The following is a 22791-nucleotide window of genomic DNA, read 5'->3' as shown; positions in this document are numbered from 1 at the left end:
TTACAGGTATACAATATAGTGATTCATGATTTTTAAATGTTATACTTCATTATAGTTATAAATTATTGGCTTTATTTCCCATGCATGGGAGTTCAGTCACTCAGTCGTGTCCAATGCTTTGGGACTCATAGACTGCATCCCGCCACGCTCCTTGGTCCACGGAATTTTCCAGGCAAGAATACTGGAGTGGGTTACCATTTCCTACTCCAGGGGATCTTCCCGACCCAGGGAGTGAACCCATGTCCCCTGCATCTCAGGCACTGGCAGCTGGATTCTTTACCACTGTACCACCTGTTTAATATACCCTTGTAGCTTATTTTATACTAGTACTTCTTACTCCACTACCCTTATGTTGCCTCTTACCCCATCCCTCTCCACACTGGTAACCACTGCTAACCACCAGTTCCCCAAGCCGGGATTGAATCCATGCCCTCTTCAGTGGAAGCATGGAGTCTTAACTGATGAACAGGTAGGGAAGTCTCTAGTTTCTTCTCTGTTGATAAGGATGTGTGAGTGTCTGAGGAACCCAAGTGCCATGGCGGGTGGACATGAGCTAGATTTCATTTAAGTCCTCTTTTGAGTCAATTTATCTTTGTCCATGTTGTTCTGGATTCACCAGAATGAGCTGATATCATTTTCCTTAAAAGGGGCTGAGGACAAGAGACTAGGAAATAAGGAATGATAAATAGTTTAAAAGCTCCAGCTTCCAGAATTCCCTGGCAGTCCAGTGGTTAGGACTTTGTGCTTCCACTGCAGGGGGCACAGGTTTGATCCCTGGTTGGGGAACTAAGATCCCACATGCAGTGAGGCATGGCTAAATACATAAATTTAAAGTTCCAGCTTCACTCAAGTTTTCATGGGAACACTTACAAGCCTTTGCTGTTGTTGTTCAGTCACTCAGTCATGTCTGACTCTTTGTGACTCCATCAATTGCAGCACACCAGGGTTCCCTGTCCTTCACCATCTCCCTGAGTTTGCACAAACTCGTGTCCATTGAGTCAGTGATATCATCCAACCATCTCATCCTCTGTGGTCCCCTTCTCCTCTTGCCTAATTTTGTCTCAATAGGATTCAGTGTGTAATGATTTATTATGAATTCATAATTAAAAACCTATTTGTGAGCTTCCCAGGTGGCTCAGTGGTAAAGAATTTGCCTGCCAGTGCAGGAGTCACGGGTTCAATCCCCAACCCAGGAAGATGCCACATGCTGGAGCGACTGAGCCCTGCTCCCCAACTACTGAAGCCTGTGCTCCACAACAAGAGAAGTCACCACAGCGAGAAGCCTGTGCACTGCAGCCACAGTCATCTCCTCTCACCTCAGGTGGAGAAAAAGCCTGCACAGAAACCGCAGACCCAGCACAGCCAAAAAAAATTTAATTAAAAAATAAATATTTGTAGGCATAAGATTCCTTTTTCTGTGCGTAGTCGCTCAGTCATGCCTGACGCTTTGCAACCCCCTGGACTGTAGCCCTCCAGGCTCCTCTGTCTATGGGGATTTTCCAGGGAAGAATACCGGAGTGGGTTGCCATGCCCTCCTCTAGGGGATCTTTCCAACCTAGGGATCAAACCCAGGTCTCCTGCATTGCAGGCGATTCTTTACCATCTGAGCCACCAGGGAGGTTCTTATTCTGAGGCCTTAATAAATACATTCTGAAAAAAATCGGTCAGTATTTCTAAAGCAGGCGCTATCTTCCCTAAAGTGCCCTGACAACACAGGGTGAAGACAAGGCTGGCTGCACACACCCGGGAAGGCAGGTCCACCTGCTGCCTTCAACAGCCGCTTATCATGGTCACTACATAAAGGGGAGGGGGCCTCAGACCCAAGGATCCCAAGCCACCTCCCTCCTGCCCGGCCCCTGATTTCTCATCCAACTAGACACAAGCATCAGGGATTGCCATCCCGGGAAATCGGACATGGGGCTGCTTTTCCTCCCTGCTCCTCACCCCCCACCCCCCAACGCCAAGCTCATCTCTACAGATGGCAGATCCAGCTGACTCTTCAGTTAGCTTCTTTGGGGGCAAGATTCTGGACAAACCCCATAAATGCTGAACTACAAACCACCCCATATATACCCTGATTACACCCTGACCCATCTATCCTCCCCTCATCCCTTCCAGGGACAACATCCAGTCATGAAACCCTGCTTTTTAATCCAAAGGAAACAAGTCCAACTAATTTCTCCTACCAGTGGTTTCCCCATAACCCTGTGTGTGTGTGTGTGTGTGTGTGTGTGTGTTAGTTCCTCAGTCGTGTCCAGCTCTTTGCGACCCCATGGATTGTAGCCCACTAGGCTCCTCTGCCCATGGGATTCTCCAGGCAAGAATGCTGGAGTGGATTGTCATTTCCTCCATCCCCAGGGGATCTTCCCGATCCAGGGATCGAACTTGGGTCTCCTGCATTGCAGGCAGATTCTTTACCACCTGATCCACAGGGGAAGCCCACCTGATCAACCCTAGTTGGAGGCAAAGACCAGCTCTACTCTAGTGCAGTAACCGTGGGTCAGGATGCAGAGGAAACGACTGGTGCAGCCCTGGTGAGAGAGAAGAGGTTCTGGCGCCTTCTGATGGTCATCTCATGCCACAGCTCGTCCTGAGCCGCTCCGTGGCGTCTGCTATAATCTGCCCACAAAAGCAGCTCCAAAGATACCTTTTACAATAGGTGAGCGGATGCACAAACGGTGGCACATCCGGACAGTGGCGTACAGTGGACGACAATAAACGAGCTGTGGGGGAGGGACGTGTTGGGAGTTCTGGATAAGTAGATGCAAACTACCATACATCGAATGGATAAACAACAAGGTCCTGCTATATAGAACTTTCCTGGTGGCTCGGTTGGTAAAGAATCTGCCTGCGATGTGGGAGACCTGGGTTCAAACCCTGGGTTGGGAAGATTCCTTAGAGGTATCTATATCTATTTTTCTGTATGTACACACACATATATATTTTTGGCCATACCCCATGCTTGCAGAATCTTAGTTTCCCAACCAGGGATTGAACCTGGGTCCATGGTGGTGGAGACATGGAGTCCTAACTACAGGACTGCCAGGGAATTCCCTCCCTGTTTTTAATTTTTTTTTTTTCAGATCAACATCTTACACTTTATAATACACTCACAAATTTTCACACAAATTTCATGTTTACAAGTACAAAAAGGCAAAGAACCTCAAAGAATCGAAGTTACTGTATCATCGACTACATTCAGTAGAGTTAATACTGTTGTCCTCCTTCATCTTCTAAATCCAGAAGGGAACCATGAATCCATCCCCCATGTGGACTCCACTTTCAGAAGTTGCAGACTGGCTGTAGTTCTGCACACATCTGGGTTTCAACAGAGCTGAGCTGAGATTCCATTGTGTTCCAGGCCAGATTGGCCAGAAGAAAGTCATCCATTGCTTGAGTTTCATTGCTGGTGAAGAATAAGCTCCCTGAAGTTTCGAAGCCAGAATTCGTGGTCTGTGTTTCAGCACTGTTCAACTGAACTTTGTTTTCCAGGGCAGGCAGGTTTTTAAGCAGTGGAGATTCCGTCAGTCTGGGTATCTGTGTCAGATGAATCAGTACTCAAGAAAAAGCTGGAGTATTTCAGGATACTTCCCAGCGGCAGACAAGGGCTCCTGTCTAAAAAGAAGTTCAGGTCCATCTGTGTCTGCGTGTCAAAGATTTCAAGGCCTGAGAAGCTAGAATTTCCCCTGAAACTGTAGGCCTGGGTAGAGGGGTCTGCAAGGAAGAAGTCAGTTTGGGTTTCTGTGTCCAGTGATTCCAAGACTGGCTCAGTGGTCATGGTGCTAAGCTCACTCACCTTGGTTTGCATCTGGATATTTGAGAACTCTTCGGTATCAAAATCAATTGCAGGATTCTGGGCTGGGCCAGATAGAAGATGGGTCCAGTATTTGTGTCAGACAAAAGACTATGATTGTCCAGGGTCTGACCAGGCAGGTTATTTGACAAGATGTTTTCTAGATCACTTAATAAACCCATGATCGGGATCTAATTATCTATCATGTTCTGTGATGAAAGCATACTATTCAGTGTACTGAAGTTTATAATTGGTGCAGATTTCTCAATATCTTGAGTTAAAGTTTTAGGGTGGTTCTGAGGTAACAGGTCATGAGTTACAATCTCTGCTACTAAGCTGCTGCTTATAATATTGTCTGTAGACACACGATATGATGAATGGACACTCTCAAAAATGTCTCCACACATTACAGCTTGGTCCATCTGTACTTGGCCATCTGCTGGACGTTGCATCCCACTGGTCTCAGTTTCTCTGGAGATCCCACCTGGCTGGAAACTGGCATCTATAAATGTATCAGTCTGAGCAGTGATAGATAAGGTTACCTTAGAACTGGGCAAAAAAGTCTGAGTTTGAACACTAATGGGAAGGGAAACCTGGAAACCAAATGTCAAATCAGTTTGCGAACAGGACGACACAGAGGAGTCAGGGCTGGCCCACTGTGCAAATGGCATAAATTGTGGTGTGGTGTGGGACAGATCTGTCTGTACATTGATTGAAGAAATGCTGTTCTTCTGACATGTGTTCCCAAGTTCTTGTAATGGGTTAAATGGACTTTTACCCAAGTTCAGTTGAACACCTGTGCTAATCAGCTCAACAGCAACAGGATTTACAATTTTTAAGAGAGGGAGGCTCTCCTTGAGAGAGCAGGCCTCCAAATCCAGGCTGAGGATCAGGGTTCCAATGGACAAGGGTAGTAAGTGCACGGCACCGGGGGCAGAGCCCTGATGGTCGACACCCAACACCATAGGCTGGGCTGATGAGTCAGCTGTAGGCACAAAGACAGGCACAGGACAAAACACTTTGAGCTTTGGTAAAAGCAACATCTGAAAAAAAAAAAGCAACATCTGAGGGTACCTTGGAGCTGCTGCAAGAGTCTACTGTTTGGCATTAGAGCTGCAAGAGTTTTCAAAAGAAGCCACCAGCTTTATTTCTGAAGTTTCTAGTTCTGGAGCGTCTGGCCGTGGAATTGGTTGGTCGCTCAGTGAATCGGCAGTCTTCCTGGACAGCTTCCGGCTGTGCGGACAGCTTCCGGCTCTGCAGGCAGCTTCCAGTTTCCTTTCCTTACTAGGTGGGTCCCTGTGCCCTTCAGGGATCTCACGCCAGTTCGGTAGATGTGGGACCGTAACGCAGTCCTGCTGGCATAGGGACGGCCACACGTGCACTGGAAGGTCTTGCCACAATCCTCTGCATGTCTTTTCAGGTCCCACTCGATGCCATACGAATTGCTGCACTTATTATATTTATGCTTCTTTTCAGCATGCATTTTCATAAAATGCTGTTTTACGAAAATTGAGAAAATGGTCTGTCAGGGCCTCTAGGGCGTCATTCAATTGGACAACAGTAGAATTTCAGTATGATGGCACCCCACTCCAGTACTCTTGCCTGGAAAATCCCATGGATGGAGGAGCCTGGTAGGCTGTAGTCCATGGGGTCACAAAGAGTTGGACACGACTGAGCGACTTCACTTTCACTTTTCACTTTCACGCATTGGAGAAGGAAATGGCAACCCACTCCAGTGTTCTTGCCTGGAGAATCCCCGGGACGGGGGAGCCTAGTGGGCTGCTGTCTATGGGGTCGCACAGAGTCGGACACGACTGAAGCGACTTAGCAGCAGCAGCAGCAGCAGAATTTCGGTACAGTTTTCAAATCTTTTATTGTTGGATTCACTATGCCATCCTACAGGCGGTGGTAGCTCTTGACCAGGTACATGTTGAGCGCAGGGCAGTTGGGCAGGATCTCGCTGCAGCTGCGCACCATGCACAGGATGTTGGTCCTCACGGCCCAGGACAGCTCGCTCACTGGTGGCTGGATGAACTCTGGGGCCGGCGACACTGACCCCGTGGGCTGCTGCCTTGCCACCGTGGGTTGGAGCTGGCTGCCTATCAGCTGCCTGGGGGGACCCCAAGGACCCGAGGCAGCGGCGGCACCACTTACAGCCACCGGGACAGCTAGGGCACCCGAGGCAAGAGTCACGGAATCTGCCTCAGAGGCTGCCATGACTCTTGCACCGCAGCTGGACCCGTTTTTAAATTTTGAGCTTTTTAAGCTTACATGCTTTTGCTGGTTAGGACCTGCACTTGCTGGTGCCAGGTGACACCTGTCCCTGGTCACCTTCCCCTGCCTGGTGACAACACACTCCTCTTCCATGCCTGGCCTTCAGGTGTATGGGCTCAGTGCTGCCCCTGACCTCTGACCTGCCCCCATTGTGGGGTGGAAAGGCAGCGACCCCTCAGTTCTGCCTGTGGCCCACACCCACTGTTTCATGTCCGTAGGTGTTCATTCGAGGCCCCTGTGTCTCTTTCTGACCTGCTCTGGCCCTCGCCTGCCCTGTTCCATCTCTTCTGCCCTGTCCCTGGGTGCATTTCCATCAAGGGGACACGGCTTGAGCAGCAAGAGGTCTGATGGGTAAAAGCATCACCTTGTCTCTTGTAGATTCTTTGGGGACAGAGGCCCCCGGGTGGGTGACTCCATCCTTCCTGGCAGAGGTGATGCTGAGCCCCCAGTACTGAACAACAGCCAGGATTTGCAGTCCCCTCCTGGCTCCAAGGAGGGAGTGGGCTGCAGCCAGAGGTGCCCGTGTCCCTGTGAGGAGTCTCAGAGCTTCCACACCTTACCCAGAGGAGAACATGAAGCAGGGGAGAGAGGATGCAGGAGGAGGTAGAAGAGATGGATGGAAGATGGAGGCAGAGGACAGAAGAGTACAGGAGGATGGATATAGAGGGAGAAGGTGGGAATGGGACAGAGGTGGTGAGACAGGAAGAGGAGGAAGTGCAGGAAACAGGAGTGGGAGGAGGAAGGGTGATGGGGAGGTGAAGGTCTTGGGGTGCAGGACTTGAGAATGGAGGAGGAGGGAGGGTGAAGCGAGGGGCTGCCCAAGGACTGTAGAGCAGCTAGTGGAGGGGTAGGGAGGATGGGGAAGTGATGGAAGCTGAGGGGAAGAGGTGGGGGGATGCAGGGGTGGGATGGAGGAAGATGAGGGGAGAAGGGCAGAGCTTTGGCATCTCCAAAGCCTGGTGGGTCCAAGCCTGTGCTCGTGTCCTGGATCCCAGAGGCATCCTATCTGTCCTGCCCCAGACCAGGCAAGCTGGCCATGTGAGTTCGTTTGGCCTGTGGGCTGGGAGGTGGGGACACAGGGCCTCATGCTGTGCAGTGTATGGCCCCCCGTGCTCTCCATGTGTCACCAGCTCTACACTCTCCAGGCATGTTCTTGATGGTTTTCTGTGCGAGTCCAGGAACTGAGGCCCTTCCCCCTTGGCCTTGTTCAGACTTGTGGACTGAAGGGTGGTCTCAGCAGCACAGAGAGGCTGCCTGAGGTTAAATAAGTCATTTCTTTTCCCAAACTAACACCCTTCTGATTGGCTGGTGTGTTGCCTGAGCCGATTCACCAGCCAGAATCAGTGAGTTAGGTCCATTATGAGAACATGTGTCTCTTCCTAGTCCCTTGGTCCCCAATTCTTGCTCTGCCTCCCGAGAGGGGCCATCTGGGGGTGGCGGGGTGGTGAGGGGGGCGTGGTCCCAGGAAGAGCCCCATGGGCAGGAGCTCAGGGCTGCTGCCCTAGAACATGAGAGCCCCTGGTTGTGTTTTAATCTAAGTGAAGTCTCTCACTGCCCCTTTCAGGGCTCCTGGGGCGAATCCAGCTCAAAGAGCTTTCTCTGAAATTCACACGTCATCCACTTTAGCTCAAGTAGACTATTCAAAGGTCTTTATTTTACAGACTCCTGCTACCGTCACCACTACATCCATCTGTCACCACCTCATAAAAGTCTCTTGTCCATCAGCAGATACCTACCCCTCGCCCATCCCCCAGCCCTGGGGACCCCAGATCCAGTTTCTGTCTCTATGGACCTGGTGATGCTGGACGCTTCAGATCAATGGAATCATACAATATATGGTCTCTTGTGCCCAATTGCATTCACCCATCCACAGTGTAGCTGGGGTCACCATTTCCTGCCCGCAGTACAGGAGAGTTGCAATCTCTCCACATCCTGTTACTGGGAATAAAGTTTCCATGGGTGAGAAGTGGTCTGCCCTGTGGTCTTGATTTGCATCTCCCTGATGGCTGATGAGGTTGGGAAGCTCCCCCTGAGCCTGTTGGCCTTGTTTTCTAAGGCTGGGTGGACTTTGGAGAAAGGTCTACCCATGTCCTGAAGTCTACAAGTGGAAGTGTTAGGTGTGGCTGCAAGCCATGATCGCCAAGGGGGATCCCACCCACTAAGGGGGCACTAATGTCTGATTTCTCCCCCTATGACCAGGAAGCTGCCAATTGGGAGCCAACTTCCACTTGCTGGGTCCCTGAAGCTCTTTAGGGCACTGGAATACATGGATTTTTGTCTTGCAGCATCCAACATGGAGAAGCTGGAGACCCTACTAGCCTTGGAACCAGAAGAAATTATAACAAAATACGAGCAGGTGAGACCCCAGCAGGGATCATAGACAAGAGTAGGTGTACCCAGGCAGGGATCTGAGCCAAGGACAGGCAGCTGAGACCCGGCAGGGATCCTAGCCAGGTAGAACTGGTATCAGAACCCATCAGAAAAGGTACATTCGCCAAGTGGAAATCACTGCAGCCCAGGCGAGCATCCTAGCCCACAGAAGCAGGTATGTCCCAGGAGAAACCAGCGCCAAGAATAAGCAAGGGAGGACAGGCAGAGATCATCCCTGGGTAGACCATGGAAGGCCACGTAAGGATGGTTACCAGTAGGAACAGGTACAGCTCAGGCGGGGAGCAGTCAGCACGCAGCAGGTGAGCCCCAGGTGGGCCATGCCAGCCCACACGGCCAGCAGGAGCAGGGATGTCCCTGGTGGGATCATAGCCAAGGAGGAGCAGGTGAGGCCCAGGTGGGGCCCATTGCCGGGTGTGCACAGGTACAGCCCAGCGGGAACCATGGGCAGCAAGAGCACTCTCATTCCAGGTAGGGGTCACAGCAAAAGCTGAGCAGAGCGAGCCTGAGTGGACATCCTCCTCCCCAGGACGAGCAGGTATGGCTCAGGTGGGAGTCACTGCAAATGGGACCAGGTGGCCCAGGCAGGATCCTAGCCAGGTACGAGCAGGTGAGGCCCAGGCAGATCCTACTGAGTCGGGCGGGCCTGGTGCTGTGCCCCTGGGATGCAGGGTGGGGACTTGTCCTGCCCTGCCTTTCCTGGCATCTCTCAGCCTCCTCTGGCTTTGGGGCCATGCAGGGAGGATGCGGGAACCAGGGGAGGATACAGACCTCTCACTGTACAGTGTTGCCAACAGGCTAGGTTCCTTGCTGTGAGTCACTGGGACGCCCCTCTCCCCCATCCTGGGGGGGTGAGTTTCCATTGGAAGAAACATCTCTCAGAGGCCAAGAAGAGGAGGGAGACCCCTGGTGGCCTTGGCAGGCCATGGCGCTGATGCATCCAAGAGCAGAGGTGGGCTCCAGGGGGGTCCTCCACACACGTCTGGCTCCTGCAGGAGGTGGGCTACTTCCGGGGCATGAACAAGGTTGTGGCCGTCCTACTGATGTTCCTGAACGAGGACGACACCTTCTGGAGGTTGTTCCAGCTGATGACTGATGAGGAGCACGCCATGCGCAGTAGGTGCCTGCAGAGGACGGCTGGGCAAGCCTGAGGATCTGGGGTCTCTTTGCAGGGGGGCTGGTGGGGACCCTGGCCCAGGACAGCTCCCCATCAGCAAAGGGCACTGGCTCCCCACACTGCCCTTTGGATTCTGGAGCTCAGCCCTCAGTCCCAGCCTCATGCAGACCACTCTCCCTTCCTTCCCTACTGGTCCTTCTGCCTCAAGCCTGCCATCCACCAGGCGCCCCGCAAGCCCACAGCCACATGAAGCCCAGGCAGCAACACCACCTCCTCTGCCCCTAGCCTGGTTGCAGAGGCCAGGAGATGGCCAGGCACACACCCCCGCATCTCCCCTGGGGGCCACACTCACTGCCCCTCCATACCAGGCTGGCCATCCCCCACTGTGGCTGCTGTGTGGACAGCATGCTGGGGCCAGATGCCTGCCCACCCCTCTGCCCAGGGTGCCAGCTGAGCTGGGCATCCAGGAGCAGGGCCTCTGCCCTGGACTCACAGGCTGTCTTGCCTGGGAAGAGCATGTCCAGCCAGGGCTCAAGAGGGCCCCACAGGCAGGGGTCACCGCTGGGGGCTCCTGTGGTACTCCACTCCCCTCTGGGCGAGGCTTTGACTTGTGAGGGTCTGGGGGCTCCTCAGGCTTCATCCCTGGATTCCCAAAAATGCCAAGGTTCCAGGCCCATCACAAGCACATTCTCGGCAGAGCCCTCCCCAAGTTGAAGGGACATGTGGTGAGTACAACTGTCGCCCCGCCCAGAGGTGCTGTCCCATGGCCACTGCGGGGACTTGGCTTCCTGCAGACTTCATTTGCCTTCTCCTGGGGGCTGCCAGGGGTGAGCTCGGGCTGAGAAGGCCCATCCACCACCCCTGAGGGTGGCTGTACAGGGCCCTCAAATAGGGAGGTTTCTGGCAGGGCAGGCAGGCCCTGAGCACCACCTGCCCTGCTTTACAGCCGATGTCTGCGGGGATTTACACACCAACGTGGTTCATGCAGTGCTTCATCAACCAGGTAAGGCTGCCCAGGGACGCTGGGTTTCAAGGCCTCCCTGTCCCCCACTCCTGTTGCCCAGGGAGGGACAAACCCCACCCTCAGATATGCCAAGTCCCTCCCGAGGAGCCCCAAGGGGCAGCCAGAGCCCTCCTGGTGGGCCCAGGGCACCCTGAAGTCCCAGGGACCCGCCGTTTCCACCTGGCTCCCTTCGGGAAGGGTGGGTCAACCTGGGGTGCAGCTGAGCCACCATCGTGATCTGCTGAGGTGTCCCCACCGAGAGGGTTAGCTGGTGCGCTGTCAGGCCCTAAGGACCCTGAGAGGGCTGGTGGGAGCACCTTTGTCCACCCAGATGAGCAGCTCTGGGACCTTGTCTGACGAACGGTGGGACTGCAGGGACCAGAGGCAGATGTGGCTTCTGATCCTGTGCTGGGACCCTCGTGCCCTGCTCAAGTGGCCCCTCCCATGCCCACTGTCCCCACAGACCCCCCCTTTCTGCTGACCCTGAGGCTCTGGGAGGCCTCCATCCTGGAGGATGGGCACTTGCTCACGGCCATGGCCTACACCATCCTCAAGGTGCACAGGAGGAAGCGGGCCTGAGCGTGGAGCACAGGCCACGGAGGAGGGAGTGCCAGCCGCATGAAGGCGGTCAGGGTGCCCCGTGGTGAGTGCCCCTAGCTGGGGCGCTCCCTGGAACTCTGTTGGGACAGATGACCCCCAGGGGTGGTGCACAGCGGAACATAGCCGCCCTCTATGGGAGGACCCGCCAATGTGGGGGCCGAGCCTTCCTTGTGGGTCCCCCGATGGCCTGATGGCACCCCCACCCCTAGAGCGTCTCCAGGATGCAGCCCACCCTGAAGCCAGCACCCTGGTGGGGGGGATCAGCCCTCCCTTCGAGTCTCCTGGACTGACTTGGGGGTTGAGTGGGTGGGTGGCACCTTCTGGGCCTCCAGCTGGGTCAGTACCTCACACCTTGTTTCTCTTGCCCTCCAGTCAGGAAAACCCACCTAGTCTCCAGGGCTTCAGTATCTGAGGCCTCAGCACTCACTCAGTGAGGGTAAGACTCCACGCGTGCTGTACCAGCAGGAGGAGGGAGGAGGTCACGGGTGCGGCTGGGGTTCCCTACTGCTCCACACCCCAGAACTGTCAAAGTGTCCTTGGTCTGCGAGGGGTCTGTGCCTGTCCTGGGGGCCCTTGAGTTCACGCACATTCTTGCCACCATAGGGAGCTGGCAGCTAGAACACCACCATGTCCTATATTCTAGCAAAAAGCCCAAGACCTCCGGGGAGCTGACAAGTGGGTGAAGAAGCTGAGGAGCTGGCAAAAATACCAGGGCAGCACGAAGGTACAAAGCTGAGTATCCTGACCCTGCAGGGCGCTAGCCTTTGGGCCCCACAAGGCTCGGGAGATTCTGATGCCAGGGCGGCAGCCAGCCCAGCCCAGGACCCCACAGGGAGGGAGCAGTTGGGGCTATTCTCCACTCCCAGTTTGGGAAGATCAGACCCAGCTCTAGGAAGACCCTGCCCCTCTGCAGCATCTTCCACAGGCCTCTCGCTCCGTCTCCTCCCCGGCGTGGTGCCTGCATCTGTCTCAGGGCTGCTTCTCCCCCATAGATGTGCCGAAGGGTATCCATGGGCATCCCTCCACCAGTGCGAGGGCAGGCCTGGTCTCTGCTCTGGGACCTGGAGAAGGTGAAGGCGGAGAACATCAGGAAATATCAGGTGCGGCCGGTCCACCTGAGCAGGGGCAACGGGCCAGGCTTGGCGGGCTGCCCCTGGGGACCCCTGGCCCATCCCCAAGGGTGGGGGATGGAAGTGTCGGGCTGTGGGGCTCCATGCTCCTCCTGGGCGGTTTTTAGAGTCAGGATGTTGGGAACCCGAGTCCCCTGGGTCGGGCTGGCGCCAAAAGAGGAGTAGGTGACTATCAGAAGGAAAGGCAGCGAACTGCAGTCTCTCCTCGCCACGCCCACCCCATCCCGCCCCCTTCTCGCCCCGCCCCGCCTGTTACCGCCTAATGGCAGGGACACTCCAGAGGGTGTTAGGAAGCAGAGGCCCAGCCGCCCTCCCTGCCTCCCCCGCACCTGGGAGCCGCCTCCCGGGACCAGGCTCAGGGCCCGGCGGGAGCTGTCACCTGGGAGGCCTCTGGGGGAGGCGGAGGAGGGGTCCAGAGGGCCTGGACGTTACCTTGTTAACGGTCGGGGTTCTGGGCCTTGGACGGGGGAGTCCCTCGTGAGCCCCGATGGCTTCAGAAACAAGCGGAATGAGGTTTCTGCAGAAAAGAGCTGCGGTCCCTCCGGCCGCGCCGCGCCGCGCCCGCCGCGTCGGGGCAGTTGTGGCGGTTGGTCCAGTGGGTCAGGGCCGCCTGACGTTGGCCCCGCCCCCTCGGCCCCGCCCACAAAAGAGCATAAAAGAGCAGGCCCGGCGGTGCTGTCCTGACGTCAAGCACATTGACGTAGACATCAACCGCGCCTTCAGGAATAACCTCTTCTTCTGGGAGCGAAACGGAATCAAGTGGGTCCCCAGGTTCCTGGCGGGGAGGCCGTGGACCTGGGTCTGGAGCTGGGGTGGCAGGGTGTCGACCCCTGCCCGTCCTGGCTGTACAGGCTGAGCCTCGAGGGGGGCGCGAGTAGGCACGTTAGGAGCCCGGGCAGAGGTGTAGGGCTCGCGGCGGGTGGCGGTTGGCGGTTGGAGAGGGGAGAGTGGGGCGGGGCACCCGCTGGAGGGGAGGGGCTCCAGGCGGCAGAGACCTGGCTGGACAGGAGCTCAGATGGACTGAATTCGGGTTAGAGGGTCAAATGACGCCCCATCTTGATGGTGTTGCTTACATATTTCTACTTCTACAGTTTCCATCATTTGTAAAAATAGATTGGTGAACCCCAAATTTCATCACTTAGGGACCCAGCCCCATCCCATCTCCTGCGTTCACCACATCCTTGACCAGCACATGCCTTTCACAGAGGACCCAAGACCTCTGGCCTCACCCCATTGCTAGGCTCTCAGTATGCTTTTTTTTGGCCACGCCATGTGGCTTGTGGGAGCTTAGTGCCCTGACCAAGGAGCAAACCCATGCCCCCTGTGGTGGAAGAACAGACTCTTAATCCCTGGTCAGCCAGGGAACCCCCCCAACCTACTGCTGCTGCTGCTAAGTCATTTCAGTCGTGTCCGACTCTGTACGACCCCATAGACGACAGCCCACCAGGCTCCCCGGTCCCTGGGATTCTCCAGACAAGAACACTGGAGTGGGTTGCCATTTCCTTCTCCAATGCGTGGAAGTGAAGTCGTGTCTGACTCCTAGCGACCCCATGGACTGCAGCCTACCAAGCTCCTCTGTCCATGGGATCTGCCAGGCAAGAGTACTGGAGTGGGTTGCCATTGCTAACCCTAACCTACTGCTGCTAGTATGCATTTTAAAAACAAGAATTCTTGGGAATTCCCTAACAATTCAGTGGTTAGACTCCACACTCTAATTGCAGAGGGCCCAGGTTGCATCCCTGTCAGGGAACTAAGCTCTCACAAGCCAAGCAGTTGGGCAAAAAGAAAAGAAGAAGCGGGATTCTTTTTTTACACGTGACCTCAAGCCTGTTGCAACACCTGAAGCGTGTACTGTAATCCCTTAATATGCACCCAGAGATCACGTCTCCCAACACTTCGTGCTTTCTGAATAAGCTGTTCCAATCCAGGTAACTGGAGTGGGTTGAAGACACTGACAGCCAGGGAAAACATATGGGGAGGCAAGAGAGAGGGTTCTGCCACAACCAATTCAGGTTGCAGGCTATTGGCCTGCAGATCAAGCTCGCTCTGGACCAAGAGACACTCTTCAGAGCCTCCACCCCAGAGAGAAGAGGGGTCTGGCCACAGCGGGGCTGAGAGCAACAAGGCAGGAGTGGGCTGTGCTGCCCGAGTGGTGACCCCAGACCCCTCATGCTCCTCTCACAGTGAGATGTCTCTACTGAGGGGCCCTGCCAGTCCCAAAGCAGCGTGGCCCCAGGTCTCCTTGGCTTTGGGGGCTCATTTCTTAAACACACTTGCTTTGTCGTGAGGCTCTGTCAGACAATATAAAATTAAGAGCATCAGTGTGAAAGAAGCCCCCTGTGTCCTCTTCCCCAGGCAGCAGGCCCTGTTCCACGTGCTGGTGGCCTATTCCATGTATGACACTGAGAATATCTGCGCACCCAGGCCCTGCCCATTCCAGGGGGTCTTCCTGCTGGTCACGAATCAGGAGCATCCAGGAGCAGAGGTGGGAGTGTCAGGAGGGGACAGAGTGGCCTCCAGGTGGGTCCTCCACACACGTCTGGCTCTTGCAGGAGGTAGTCTACTTCCAGGACATGAACAAGGTTGTAGCCATCCTACTGATGTTCCTGAACTAAGAGGATGCTTTCTAGGGGCTGGTGCAGCTGATGACTGAAGACAAGCACACGATGGGCGGTAGGTGCCTGTCGAGGACGGCTGGGCAAGCCAGAGGATCTGGGGTCTCTTTGCAGGGGGGCTGGTGGGGACCCTGGCCCAGGACAGCTCCCCATCAGCAAAGGGCACTGGCTCCCCACACTGCCCTTTGGATTCTGGAGCCTCAGCCCTCAGTCCCAGCCTCATGCAGACCACTCTCCCTTCCTTCCCTACTGGTCCTTCTGCCTCAAGCCTGCCATCCACCAGGCGCCCCGCAAGCCCACGGCCGATGAAGCCCAGGCAGCAACACCACCTCCTCTGCCCCCAGCCTGGTTGCAGAGGCCAGGAGATGGCCAGGCACACACCCCCATCTCCCCTGGGGGCCACACTCACTGCTCCTCCATACCAGGCCCGCCATCCCCCACTGTGGCTACTGTGGGGACAGCATACCGGGGCCAGATGCCTGCCCACCCCTCTGCCCAGGGTGCCAGCTGAGCTGGGCATCCAGGAGCAGGGCCTCTGCCTTGGCCTCACAGGCTGTCTTGCCTGGGAAGAGCATGTCCAGCCAGGGCTCAAGAGGGCCCCACAGGCAGGGGTCACTGCTGGGGGCTCCTGTGGTACTCCACTCCCCTCTGGGCGAGGCTCTGACTTGTGGGGGTCTGGGGGCTCCTCAGGCTTCATCCCTGGATTCCCAAAAATGCCAAGGTTCCAGGCCCATCACAAGCACATTCTCGGCAGAGCCCTCCCCAAGTTGAAGGGACATGTGGTGAGTACAACTGTCGCCCCGCCCAGAGGTGCTGTCCCATGGCCACTGCGGGGACTTGGCTTCCTGCAGACTTCATTTGCCTTCTCCTGGGGGCTGCCAGGGGTGAGCTCGGGCTGAGAAGGCCCATCCACCACCCCTGAGGGTGGCTGTACAGGGCCCTCAAATAGGGAGGTTTCTGGCAGGGCAGGCAGGCCCTGAGCACCACCTGCCCTGCTTTACAGCCGATGTCTGCGGGGATTTACACACCCACGTGGTTCATGCAGTGCTTCATCAACCAGGTAAGGCTGCCCAGGGACGCTGGGTTCCAAGGCCTCCCTGTCCCCGACTCCTGTTGCCCAGGGAGGGACAAACCCCACCCTCAGATATGCCAAGTCCCTCCCGAGGAGCCCCAAGGGGCAGCCAGAGCCCTCCTGGTGGGCCCAGGGCACCCTGAAGTCTCAGGGACCCGCCGTTTCCACCTGGCTCCCTTCGGGAAGGGTGGGTCAACCTGGGGTGCAGCTGAGCCACCATCGTGATCTGCTGAGGTGTCCCCACCGAGAGGGTTAGCTGGTGCGCTGTCAGGCCCTAAGGACCCTGAGAGGGCTGGTGGGAGCACCTTTGTCCACCCAGATGAGCAGCTCTGGGACCTTGTCTGACGAACGGTGGGACTGCAGGGACCAGAGGCAGATGTGGCTTCTGATCCTGTGCTGGGACCCCCGTGCCCTGCTCAAGTGGCCCCTCCCATGCCCACTGTCCCCACAGACCCCCCCTTTCCGCTGACCCTGAGGCTCTGGGAGGCCTCCATCCTGGAGGGTGGGCACTTGCTCACGGCCATGGCCTACACCGTCCTCAAGGTGCACAGGAGGAAGCGGGCTTGAGAGTGGAGCACAGGCCACGGAGGAGGGAGTGCCAGCCACATGAAGGCGGTCAGGGTGCCCTGTGGTGAGCGCCCCTAGCTGGGGCGCTCCCTGGGGCTCTGTTGGGACAGATGGACCCCCATGGGTGGCGCACAGCGGAACACAGCCGCCCCTCCCCCATGGGAAGACCCCCCCAGGGTGGGGGGCTGAGCCTTCCTTGCAGGTCCCCCCATGGCCTGACGGCACCCCCACCCCTAGAGCGACTCCTAACGGTGCCCCTGGAAGGCTGCAGGAGTTCCTGCAGGACGCGCTGTCCCCGGCCAGGGCCCCGGCGGACGGCGCAGTGCGCATGCAGCTGCCGGCCTCCATGGCTGAGCTACCCAGGATGACGTATGACCTGCCCTGGCCAGGGGGGTTCAGCCCTGGTCTCCCCATGAGTCCCCCTCTCAGGCAGTAGTGGGTGGGTGAGCCCCGGGCTTTCCCCTCACTCCCGGCCATTCGCTCTTCTGGGCGGTCACCACAGAGCCCAGAGGTTGGTGGCCTAGAGGGCTGTTCTCAAAGCTGGGCCGGCTCTGCCATGCCTGGCCCCAAGGGCCCACCTTGTGCAGATCACAGCGATACAATTCCCTCCCAAACTTCCCAGTGATCTGTGAGGCCACAGGCAGGTGGCCCCCAGACCTCGGCTTTGAGCTGGAATGCTGGGTCCCTTCCCCTTCAGTCCCTGCCTGGGCCACCCCCAGGGCCACGCGACAGGCCTGACTCCGTGACCCCACTGAGGCCCCGGCAACCAGCTCCACCCAGCCTGCTGAAGATGGCGCCACTGGGCCCAGGACACCCCTCCTGCCCTGAGGCAGCTGCAGCCAGCATCCCTCCCATGAGTGACCAGCACCGCCATGGTGGAGCCAGGACAGCACCCCAAGAGCTGCGCCAAGGCCCCACACGTCCGCATGACCCCCTGAGCTCTGTGTCCATAGGGAGCCTGGACGTTCAGGGGCCTCCAGAGGATGAGGTGACTGTGAGCACAGGGACCCCAAGGCTCCCGGGGACCCCGAGGTCCCCAGAAGCCAGCAACATGCCCTGCTTTTTTACGCTGAGCTCAAGGAGGATGGACTTTACCCCCACCCCCATATAGCACAAGTCCCTGACTCCAAAGGGCCTGAATTTGGGCTCCAGGAGAGCAGATGCTGTGTGATCACCCCTCAGCCTGGACTGTGACTAAAGGGGCTGCCCCGGCCAGTCAGGAACGCTGGCTCAAGGCAAGGCGAGCCCTCTAGGAGCTGTATGTGGTCTCCTGCAGCCTGAGAGTGCCCCACAAGGTCCCTTCAGTGACCTGAGGAGCCTCTGGGAACCACAGGCCACCTCCAGGACCTCACACGCATAAGAAGGTGGGGCCAGAGCAGAGGGTGCTGCTGTTTGGGCTGACACAACACACTGTCCAAGTCAGTGACTGCCTTTTGGGGCCCCTAAATCTCAGCAAATGCAACCCACCCGGGACCCAACTGGGTTCCCTGCCGCCCAGCCATTCCCTATGAAGGTCTCCCTCCAGGGATGGACAGACTTTGGTTTCAGTTTCCCCCCTTGCTGGTTAAAGGTTAATACATTTTCGTGCTTTAAGTGCTAGACTGGCTGGTTCTTGTAGCACCTAGACGTCTCCGAAGGATGCCCTCAGGGCCCCCAGAGGCAAAGGGAGCACCAGCTGGACAAAACTGAGGTTCCCAGCTGCCTCGTGGGAGGCCACAGGCACTACAGACTCCGAGCTTCAACCAAACCCCAGGATCAAGACCATCGGATGACTGTGACTCAGCCTGTGTCCGGTGGGCCAGGACTGGGCTCCAGGAGAGCAACAGCTGGCGGGCAGGGAGCATCAGTTCAGTCACTCTGTCCACCAACCTGGGCTGGCCAGGCTCCAGTGGCACTTCCTTTCTTCCCTGCCTCCTCCTCCCCACACCCATCTCGCACACCCTTTCCCACATCACACTGGACACCTCCGTGCCCCTCCACACCTGTCAGGGGAGCAGCACCTGAGCTCAGGCAGCCTAGGGCCCCCTCCTTGGGTGGGCGTGCTGCCGGATCTCACGCACCAGTGGAAGGAAGAGGGCACCGGCTCAAGGGGAACACTGCCTCTGCCTCGAGCAGAATCCCAGACCCTTCCCTGCCAGGAGCGAGTTCCGCCTGTGGCAAAGGTCATGAGGAAGGAGGCTTGGCATACTCAAAGGTGGGATGAAGCCTCAGGAGTCCCCCTGGAAATTCTCGAGCATCTACCCCCAAAACCAGAGTCTGCCTACTTTCTGCTTTGTGCTCTCACCTACACCTCTGACTTTACAGGGGGCTGTCCCCCACTACCTCTCTCTGAAAAAAGAGTTAACTTACAGCTCCAGTTAATAAAGTTCCTGAGTGTGATAGTGTTTCAACCTACAAACTCCTTTGGAAGTCCTCTAGCCTGCCTGAATAGGTTTTTCCAGCCACATGTGATTGCTCAGAGCCTCCCAACTGTGAGAGGCATGAGATGTTCTAAACTGTCTAAATACGGATTCCTTTGAGCAGTTAAAAGATTGATTAGAAATTGTATTGGTGAAGGGTTTTTCACTTGTTGGGCCAATGTTTGCTGCTAAGTCTCCATATCCCTTACCTGCTGTGTCCCCGGCAGTGTATTGATTAATATAATTGGTGTAAGTAGTAGCTTTAATGTTTGTAACCTGGGACCCTTGAGTTAATTCTTTTTCTTGTTATAGCCCACCACTCCTTTGCTCTGTAGGAATGCAACTTAATCTAATGCTTTTGGAGGGTGCTGCCTGACTTTAGAATAATCACCTATAGAGAAAAATAAGTTTCTTAAAATGTTAACAGGCCTCCGGGCCAGAAGATGATGCAAATCACCTAAACTTTTGCATATGATAAGTTTGCAGGAAGAAAGCCTGGCTTACTGCATGACTCTACCCCTTCCCCCATTATCCTCTATGCATAACTTAAAGTATAAAAACTACTTTGGAAAATAAAGTGCGGGCCTTGTTCACCGAAACTTGGTCTCCCCATGTCGTTCTTTCTCTTACCTTCCGGCTGAATTTTTCAGCCTCTTTTCTCCACTGAATTTCCTCACTGAGCTATCCTTATTTCAGCCTCTTTTCTCCACTGATTTCCTCACTGAGCTATCCTTATTCTATTACTCTTTATATCCTTAATTAACGTTTAATTAAGCAATTGTTTCCTGATCCTCGCCGACGCCGTCCCCGCTTCGAATTCCCTGGATCCACCAGGGCTGGACCCCGGCACTTCCCCGTTCACCCCACAAATGGGGACCTGGGTCCTGCTTGTCTCGGGCTCCAGGGCACCCTACTGGAATACGTGTCCTCAGCAGCCCTCCCACTGCCCACTGAGGGGTCAGGGCTGACTGGGACCTTGGGGCGCTCTGGGGGCACATGGGCCAGGGCCATGCTCCCACTTGGCTCAGGGCAGCTCTCTCTGGGGACCTCCACCCTGGGAGCTGTGTCGGCCCAGACCCGGGTCCTGGACTCTCTCGCTGCCCCTGCCTCCCGGGGAGACTCACAGCTTGAGGGGCTGCTGGGTCAGGGGAATCGAAGTGGGTTCCAGGGGGTCCCTTAGCTGAAGCCAGAGGTCGAGCAGCTGCCCTGGATGGAGGGAGAAGGGGCAGTGAGTGCTGCTCCCAGGCAGTGGGGGTGGCACAGGGCCCTGGCTGGATGGGGGGCAGGGAGGGGGGCTTCCACCTGGTGCATCTGGGCCAACACATCACTGCAGGGGACGCTGCAGTTTTGGGTGAGGTTCTGGCCTGCTGAGACTCGACGGTACCATGACCAGGTCACACTCGTTCCCACCAGCACCACAGGTATGCCATCTGAGTCCTTCACCCACTTGATCTGCTCCCTACAAGGGGGAAGTCGTGATCCAGTGGGCAGGCTGCGGGCTGGGCTGCACTTGGCGTCACAGAGAGAGGACAGGAAGCCCCTGAGGGTCAGTGGTCAGCTCACCAGGGCTGGTGGATGCCCTTGAAGGACTCGGTATTGTTGATGCAAACACCCAGAGGAAAGCCCTCGCTGGTGCTCATGTACTGGTCTCCATGACGCTGACTCTCCTGGCCTGCTGTGTCCAGTAGGTAGGTCTCCCCATCAGTGACCACTTGCTTCCAGTAGGAACTTAGAGACAGCCAACCTTCCTGGGAGGGGACCCTCCCTCGCTCCTCTTGTGCCCCCAGGACCTAGGACAATAGGACCCCTCCTGCAGAGCAGGTGGAGGACAAGCCCCTGTCAGGAGCCAGGCTGTGGACCAGAGTCGGCTCACCTCCATGGTGGAGTTGTCCTCCACGGGGTGGTTCTCGATGAGCTGGATGGTCAGGGCACTCTTCCTCATACCATGGCGCCCACCACCACGAGCTTATCCTCCGTCATCACTCCTCAAGGGACCCCAACACCAGGCACTACTGTGGTTTCCTGTCCCACTGACCCCACTCGCACGCCCACTGAGCTCCTGGGGCCAGGCTGCCCGGGCCAGGCTTGTCTTCTGAACCAGGCATAGCAGCAAGAACGGTGGCCCAGGGACTTCCCTGGTGGTCTAGTGGTTAAGAATCTGCCTTGCAACGCAGGGGACAGGGGTTTGCTATGGAGAAACTAAGCCCCACGCCACAACTACTGAGCCGATAAACCGCGAGGAAAGATCCAACATAATGCAATGAAGACGCAACATGCCACAGCTGAGACTCAACGCAGCCAAATAAATACATACGTTGAGGCAGTCTGAGCGTGGGCTGGAAAAGTTTCCAGACACAGAGCATTTCATAAGGGAGGGTGTTTATTAAGAACCAAGAGCAGAGCTGAAGAGGCCGCAGCAGGCCAAACTCCTGACCGAGCAGGGAGAGTCGATAGTTCTCGTGCATAAACAGCCAACTTTTATAGCCTTGAGACAAAATTGCTATGGAAGGCTGGCATAGGGTGATTGGCTGGGGCGCTGTGGGGTGCTTACTAGAGTGGGCATCTTTGTCTAACTGGGAGTCAGAAAGCTTGTTAGTGATGATAGGGGGGGCTTCCGGCAAGGGTTACAAAGGGGCTCAGTTAGTTTTGGAAGTGACCTTGGTTCTGGGCTCCACTTCCGTGGCCTAGGGGCAGAACTCAACAAAATACTTTTTAACAAAATGAGGGGAAAAAATGAATGGTGACCCAGCCGCTCACCTGCAGCACCTCCAGCCCAGAGGTGTGAGGGGGCTCCTACCTCTAGCTACACTTAATGAGAGGAGCCAGCTCCCCAAAGGCAGGGCTGACAGTTGAGAACATTTCCCCAAGCACGCACCTGAATTAGAAGCTGCTGGGGAGGCAAAGAACTGAAACTGGAGGCATGGTGGGCCCAAGGTTATCAGCACCCTCTGAAGAACAGGTCTTGCCACAGTGGCAGGCACAGCAGTGTGTCTGGACAGGACTGACAGCCAACAACCGGCTCCAGGCGCCCCCTGCTCTCACCTCTGGGCATGTTGGTGCATTTGGAAAGTGTTCACTGAGCACCTACTGGTGCCAGGGGTTATTCCAGGCACAGGGTGACGGTCAGACAGAAAGAACCGCTGCCCTGGTAGACTTGGGCTAGCTCCAAAGAAAAAAAATCCACGTAAAGAAAATAAAGGGAAACCCGTGAGGTCCCATTGTCAGAAGATCTTTGGAGAACGTGAGGCAGGTGAGGAGGTAGACAGGTAGGGGCCAGGGCTCCAGGAAGCAGAAACTTATCACAAGAAAAGACCCGAAGGAGGTGTGGGAGCCAGGGCAGAGATGAGAAAGAAAAGGTCCCTAGCTGGGGTGTCCCCAGTTTTTGGTGCTTAAAGAAGGGATGCCCTTGTGGGGACAGTGGGCAGTGACATTCTGAACCCCAGGTTCTCCTGGTGTGCGTGATGGCCAACAGATGTCCAAGCTTTTTGGAGGGATTCTTGGGGATCTGGCGTGTGGGAGATCCTATCACCACGACCACGCGAGGGCCTGCACTTGTGGGCAGCCAGAGCACTTGTGGGACCCCAGAAGACAGGACCTGGGACCTGGAGCCTTGAGGAGGTGGCCCACCCGAGGCACGGTGGATCCGCCGCCTACGGCTCACCAGCGCCACCTTGTGCTCGCATAGTAGAGGAGCTAAGATTCCACATGCCTCTCCAGAGGAAAAAACAAAATATAAAACAGAAGCAAATGTAACAAATTCAATACTTTTACAAGGGCCCACATCCAGAAAAAAATTTTAAGAGACTTCCCTTGTGGTCTATGGGCTTCCCAAG

At 56.1% G+C, this 22791-nt stretch overlaps 2 protein-coding genes and 1 pseudogene across 20 annotated transcripts; 1 reads left to right on the top strand and 2 right to left on the bottom strand.

Annotated features, from left to right (window-relative positions):
- Positions 1–1652: 1652 nt before the first annotated feature.
- LOC101902128 (uncharacterized) lies at positions 1653–19557 on the top strand. Of its 19 annotated transcripts, none has more exons than XM_059888586.1 (5): positions 1653–9571; positions 10519–10575; positions 11039–15702; positions 15924–15980; positions 17257–18152. In XM_059888586.1, the coding sequence occupies exons 3-5, from the start codon at positions 15142–15144 to the stop codon at positions 17668–17670; spliced, it is 1032 nt and encodes a 343-aa protein (XP_059744569.1). In that variant the 5' UTR covers positions 1653–9571; positions 10519–10575; positions 11039–15141; the 3' UTR covers positions 17671–18152. The 19 variants fall into 19 exon arrangements, with proteins under 19 accessions (XP_059744569.1, XP_059744565.1, XP_059744566.1 ...); XM_059888582.1 differs by having other exon boundaries at positions 1653–10297; XM_059888583.1 differs by having other exon boundaries at positions 1653–11218; positions 11548–11611; positions 11819–15702.
- LOC506866 (ATM interactor-like) lies at positions 3283–5282 on the bottom strand (annotated as a pseudogene).
- Positions 19558–19916: 359 nt separating the features above from the next.
- LOC100847184 (GTPase HRas-like) lies at positions 19917–20900 on the bottom strand. Its single transcript, XM_059888869.1, has 5 exons — positions 20832–20900; positions 20522–20748; positions 20287–20417; positions 20083–20164; positions 19917–19944 (listed from the first exon to the last, which is right to left on the bottom strand). The coding sequence occupies exons 1-5, from the start codon at positions 20898–20900 to the stop codon at positions 19917–19919; spliced, it is 537 nt and encodes a 178-aa protein (XP_059744852.1).
- Between the last annotated feature and the right edge of the window lie 1891 nt (positions 20901–22791).

Source organism: Bos taurus, chromosome 7 (genome assembly GCF_002263795.3).
Source record: "Bos taurus isolate L1 Dominette 01449 registration number 42190680 breed Hereford chromosome 7, ARS-UCD2.0, whole genome shotgun sequence".
Lineage (NCBI taxonomy): Eukaryota > Metazoa > Chordata > Mammalia > Artiodactyla > Bovidae > Bos > Bos taurus.
Note: the sequence above shows the minus strand (reverse complement) of the source record. Positions and strands in the feature narration are given on the sequence as shown.

Excerpts from the sequence above, each read along its gene's own strand:
- LOC100847184 (XM_059888869.1), bottom strand. The coding sequence starts at position 20,900 with ATGAGGAAGAGTGCCCTGACCATCCAGCTCATCGAGAACCACCCCGTG. Across the intron at positions 20,749-20,831 it reads AGGACAACTCCACCATGGAG|GTCCTGGGGGCACAAGAGGA; the intron begins GTGAGCCGACTC and ends CTATTGTCCTAG. Across the intron at positions 19,945-20,082 it reads ACCCAGCAGCCCCTCAAGCT|AGCGCCCCAAGGTCCCAGTC; the intron begins GTGAGTCTCCCC and ends ATGTGCCCCCAG.
- LOC101902128 (XM_059888573.1), top strand. The coding sequence starts at position 15,142 with ATGCAGACCACTCTCCCTTCCTTCCCTACTGGTCCTTCTGCCTCAAGC. Across the intron at positions 15,703-15,923 it reads CCAAGTTGAAGGGACATGTG|CCGATGTCTGCGGGGATTTA; the intron begins GTGAGTACAACT and ends CCTGCTTTACAG. Across the intron at positions 15,981-17,256 it reads TGCAGTGCTTCATCAACCAG|TCCCTGCCTGGGCCACCCCC; the intron begins GTAAGGCTGCCC and ends CTTCCCCTTCAG.